Source organism: Hakea prostrata, chromosome 6 (genome assembly GCF_041222555.1).
Source record: "Hakea prostrata isolate BN-2017 chromosome 6, UWA_Hpros_2, whole genome shotgun sequence".
In the NCBI taxonomy this organism is placed as follows: Eukaryota; Viridiplantae; Streptophyta; class Magnoliopsida; order Proteales; family Proteaceae; genus Hakea; species Hakea prostrata.
In genome coordinates, this window is record NC_142605.1 from 33,593,033 (window position 1) to 33,598,528 (window position 5,496).

Consider the following 5,496-nt stretch of genomic DNA (forward strand, 5'->3'; position numbering starts at 1 on the left):
ATCCATACCCGATTTAGAAGTACATCTAACCTAAATTGGGTGTACACATTATGGTCTTCATTATGCTGGCTCATCTGGAAATGCGGAAACCGGGTAATTTTTCAAGGGTAAACTCCCTCTTTTAATAAAACTCTAATCCAATTTTCAAGTTTAATTGCAGAATTGCAGATTGCTATGGTGCCTTCTCCTCCACCCTCCCCCTATAGCCAGGTGTCTTCTAGGAATGCGGATGATGTCCACTCTCATCATATTTACATTGATGCTACTTGGGATGCCCTCTCTTCCCATGGAGGCCGCGGATGCATTATTTGGACGCCTTCTGGATCCTTTTTTGTGGCAAAATATGTGGCTTGCTTCAGTGTTTCTGCTGCCTTACTTTAGCTAGAAGCTATTCGGGATGCTATTATGCTTGCTGTGTCCATCGGGATCAAGCGTATTTGCATTCATACTGACTTCAAACCTGCGGTGTGCGCTCTTTCAAGGGGCGGTTATTGTTTAGATTGGCTTAGCATGGGTCTTCTTCATGAAATTTATGCTTTAAGTACCTACTTTGATATGTTTAAGGTTGTTTATGTTAATAGACAGCAAAATATATTAGCTGATTTTCTTGCTTTGGGTGCAAAGAAACTTTATTTGTCACGCGTTTGGTGGTCGTCCCCACCTTTTTTCATAATTGATCAATCCCTTGTTTTAATTAGGCAGATCTCCTGGAGTTCTTTTATATGATATATATCATTTGTTAAAAAAAAAAAAAAAAAACAAAATCCTATCATAAAGGCCAACAAATCAATCAACTTATTGTATAAACAGAATCTTATTATAGAGACACCAACTAATCAGTCAACTTATTAATAATAATAATACTAATAATATATTTTATTCCCCTGCGCGAATCTTAAGTTTTACTTAAGATGTAAGAACTATTACGTATGCATAAAGAAAGTCAATTCTATAATCTCTTCATTAACAAGTGTTGGTCATCATCAGCCACAAATCTTTGATTGTCTTTCTTCTTCTTCTTCTTCTTCTTCTTCTTCTTCTTTTTTTTTTTTTTTTTTGTAAGTTGATAGTCAAATTTTCATATTTAAATATAAGTTAAAATGTGCATTTGCGTGTAAATTTCACTCATATAAATATTAGTGTATAATCACATTTTCCGCACGTGATTGTTTTAGGAAAACTTTAAGTGCCACCCCTTGACTTATCCTTTAAAATTAGTGTTACCTCCTAAATTATCAAATTTATCAATTAGACCCCTATAGGAAAAAAGTATACGGTTGATACTTTCACAGTTAATACTTTCTACTATTTTGAAATTATGTCAAGTGTTAATATATGCGAGTTATTTAGAGAAAACAAAAAAAACAAAAAACCATAGGTTCAGTTCGCTTGTTAATTGTTATACTGTCTATTACCATTCATCTTACTTTTGGGTTTTTTTTCTTTGCCATCTTATTCCTTTTAAAGTGTGGGGTAATATTAAAAATGATAATTTTAATCTGGATTCCTGAGGTTTGGTTTATGTCATTTTTAGTACAAAAAAACGGAGACTTTGCATATGCCTCCATGTGCTATAGAAAATGTCAATGTAAGAACAAATTATCGTTTCTATGACCAATTTGCTAATTTTTTTAAAGTAATTTTTATCTAAATTTCCTGAGGTTTGGTTTATGTCATTTTTAGTAAAAAAAACTGAGATTTTGCATTTGTCTCCCTGTACTATAAAAAATGTCAATTTAAGGGCAATCGTCCACTGTTATGACCAATTTGCCCTTTTTTAATTTAATTACTCAAATGACTCAAATACCCCTTAAGGATTTTTTTAAAAATCTTGGATTAAAAGGGAGTTGCGAGTTTCATGACAGGTGAGATTGTGTATGTAAAAATAAATAAATTAAAAGAAAAAGTAAGGGCAAATTAGTCATAAAAATGATAAATTGTCATTAAATTGACTTTTTCTATAGCACAGGGGAGGCAGATGCAAAATCTCAGTGGACTAAAAATGACATAAACCAAACCTTAGGGGGTTCAAATAAAAATTACCAAAAAAAAAAGAATAAGGGCAAATTGATCATAAACCGATAATTTGTCCTTACATTGATTTTTTCTATACCACAGGAGAGGTAAATGCAAAGTCTCATTTTTTGTTGGATTAAAAATGACATGGACCAAGGGTCTAAAAATTGATAAACAAGGGAATTTAATAAATTGATAACTCAAGGGATGCATTAATATTAGGAGCAAGTCAGGGGGTGGCATTTGAAAATTTCCCCTTTTTTCAATCAATTCACCTCCTTGGAAAAAGCTTGGGTCATGCCATTAAGCCAAGATTTCGGCCGTTGAATTCGAAATTTCGATTCGATCATCCCAAATGCATGGCTTGACGGTCCTGCGCATTACCCAATCAAGACCCTCTCAGAGGTTTTCACCTGAAACCGAGTCACAATAGGGTCAACGGTTGTCTGAAACGGAAACAGAGGACCGTATCTCTAATTCTATATCTTCGCATCCAAACATTTAAACGAGGAGAAATCGTCCGTCAGTCCTGAAAGCTGGGAGCTAACAACAAACCGATCAAAGCTCCGCCTTCGAGACTTTCAATTTTCCATATACACCCAAATACATACATCAGAATGTCAATTGTTCGATTGCTCTTTGATTCAGGTTATTGGAATTTTTGTTTCCCTGAGTACTCAATTGTGTTTTCTTCTCCTTAATTCACCTGTTCTAGGGTTTCTAAATTTTGTTTTCTTCATTTGCCGCTCCAATTGAGATGGGAACCTCGATTTATTTCTTGCTAATTGAATTATTGATCGTCTAATCTGGTTGTTAATTAAGATGAAGGGATATCATAGTCTAATTATGTTAGCTGTTTAACTTTCGTGGCAATATGTAGTCATATAACTGATATCTGGAAACTATTTCGTCCCTTGATAATTCAAATGATTCCTGATGGATCTATGTTCCATTAGGGTACTTGATATTGAACATTAAAAAGTCTCTATCATGCAGAACTTCAAACCCTACATACAATAGTTGTTGAAGTTTGCAACGTCAGAATTTAGACGACTGGAATCACCCTTTTTGGTGTAAAATGCGGGTCTTATTTAGAAATTTGAATGTCCTGGAGAGCTTACAGTGAGGAATACCATACAAATGCTTTTATGGGATCAAGACAAAGCCTTTGCCTTATTTTAGTGGACTGGTCTAAGATATGTTGGAGTTGACCATTACATTCACTTTGCAGATATTTTCCCCTTTCTCTTATATGAAGTTTTGGTAGAACTTTTATGAAACTTGAGAATTCAGACACCACTTGAACCAGAAAGCAGTTTGGTTCAATATTTCCCAGCATTTAAAAAAAAATAAAAGTTGAATTTGTCTGATAATTTTTATTCTGCAGAATGATGGTCATCACTTCCACGAAACACTAGGGAAATTATATAGTTTTAAACCAGAAGATGGCATCTTTCGGGTGGTCACCTCCAACTGTTGCAACAGCTCCTGGTTCTCAATTCCGTCTGCAAAAGGTATCAGTGAAAGCACCAAGATTGCTACATGGGTTTGCATTTTCACACAATTGTCTCAAACATGTCCCAATCTGTTGTACCAATTTGACACCCTGGGAACCTTCCCCCGTCACATATGCTTTTAATGAAAATACAGATGAGAGCTTCTTGAAAGGAAGTAATAACATCTTTGAATCCATGAAAACTGAAGATACAGCACAAACTCCACCTGCTGGTATTGCAAAAACAAGTGATCAGTTATCCTTGCCTCAGCTTCTTAAATGGCCTATATGGCTTCTGGGTCCTTCTGTGTTGCTTGTCACAGGCATGGTTCCCACATTATGGTTACCTTTGTCATCTGTATTTATTGGTCCTAACATAGCGAGCTTTCTTTCCTTGGTGGGGCTTGATTGTATTTTTAACATTGGTGCAACCTTGTTTCTCCTCATGGCTGATGGATGTGCTCGACCAAAAGAGCCAACTGAAACCTGCAAAAGTGAAGCTCCCCTCAGTTACAGATTCTGGAACATGGCTGCAAGCATTGTTGGAGCTGTCATTCCATTGTCAATGCTCGTGGCTATGCACAAGGGCATTATAGAACCACATCTGTCGTCAATCTCTTTTGCTGTACTTTTGGGTCCCTACCTTCTGCTTTTGTCTATACAAATGTTGACAGAGATGTTGACATGGCATTGGAAATCAACAGTGTGGCTTGTCACCCCTATTGTATATGAGTCTTATCGTTTGTTGCAACTGATGAGGGGATTGAAGTTGGCAGCAGAACTTGGAGCATCTGCATGGGTTGTGCATACAATTAGAGCACTGGTTTCATGGTGGGTTCTGGTCCTTGGAATGCAGTTAATGAGGGTTGCTTGGTTTGCTGGATTCACGGCTCAAGTTCAGAAACAGCCTTGAGCTACATACCATATGCTCTGATAGCCACCAGTTTGTAGATACATGTTCTTACAAGAATATTCTCTGGCCATGAGAAGACTTAGGGCAAGATTCTGTATTTATGCTTGCATTGCTTACAATACAATTATGTATGTATACATTTGAAATTCATGAATTGGAACAAAGGACGTGTTCAAGTAGTTTTGGTTCTGGCTTCAGTTTTTAACATATGAAATTACTTCATCCAAAACTCGGATCCTTGATGCTGTAGTAAATATGGGGGAGGGAGTATCAACAGTCCTCATTGTGATCTCCTCTCTTGATTGTGCCATGCTAAGGCCAGCTTAGACATTTTAGTATAAATGCTGGGTGTCCAAAACCTCTTTTGATATTATTGCTTCGACTTACTTTTCAGTATTGTCAACAAGACTTCACTACAATCATGAATTCTGATTTTGCAGGCCATTGTTTTCACCTTTCCCTCTCTTCTTGGCAGACTTTCACTTGGTACTGAACCATAGAGACACATAAAGTCCTTAGCTATTGATTACTAAAGTCCCAAATCCTTCTTCCTGGCATCATTTGTACTGGTATCTGATATATTTTCTTTAACAATACTGAAGTGTTCAGGTTGGTAGGATTGAATGTGTTATAGTCAAGTGGTATGGTGAATTGGTTGAAAAAAATGGTTAAGGTTCTCATCTAAGAACGCAATTGTCTTGACAATTTAAATTGTTTGCTTTTGCAACCACACTTGGTGGATTGCAGGAAATTTTAACTTCATATCAAATGATCAGCCAGTAGAGGGCTTTCAGTCATCTATACACTGCTATAAGTTTAAAAAGCAGGTCAGGTTTCTTCATCCTCTTTTTAAGTAGTGTGTTATTTTAAATGTCAGTATTTCTATTACCCATAGCAGGATGGATCATATTGTAAAGGCCCAGTCCATGTACCTGTTGGAGAGTAGATGATTCCAGTTTCTTTCTCTGACATACAACTTTAAACAGGTAGATTCTTATCTATATCTTCTACGATTTAACACAGCATATCTTGAGTTCTTATCATAAGGTTGTTATGCTTCATCTTCTGTAGC

General features: G+C 36.2%; 1 protein-coding gene across 1 annotated transcript; it reads left to right on the forward strand.

Moving 5' to 3' along the window:
• The first annotated feature begins 2,441 nt into the window (after positions 1–2,441).
• On the forward strand, positions 2,442–4,603 carry LOC149013469 (cytochrome P450 family protein). The gene is made up of 2 exons (XM_089160202.1): positions 2,442–2,664; positions 3,404–4,603. Exon 2 carries the CDS (start codon positions 3,462–3,464, stop codon positions 4,422–4,424), a length of 963 nt encoding a protein of 320 aa, XP_089016328.1. The 5' UTR covers positions 2,442–2,664; positions 3,404–3,461; the 3' UTR covers positions 4,425–4,603.
• The last annotated feature ends 893 nt before the right edge of the window (positions 4,604–5,496 follow it).

Bases quoted from the DNA above. Each gene is read 5' to 3' on its own strand.
- LOC149013469 (XM_089160202.1), top strand. From the start codon at position 3,462: ATGGCATCTTTCGGGTGGTCACCTCCAACTGTTGCAACAGCTCCTGGT.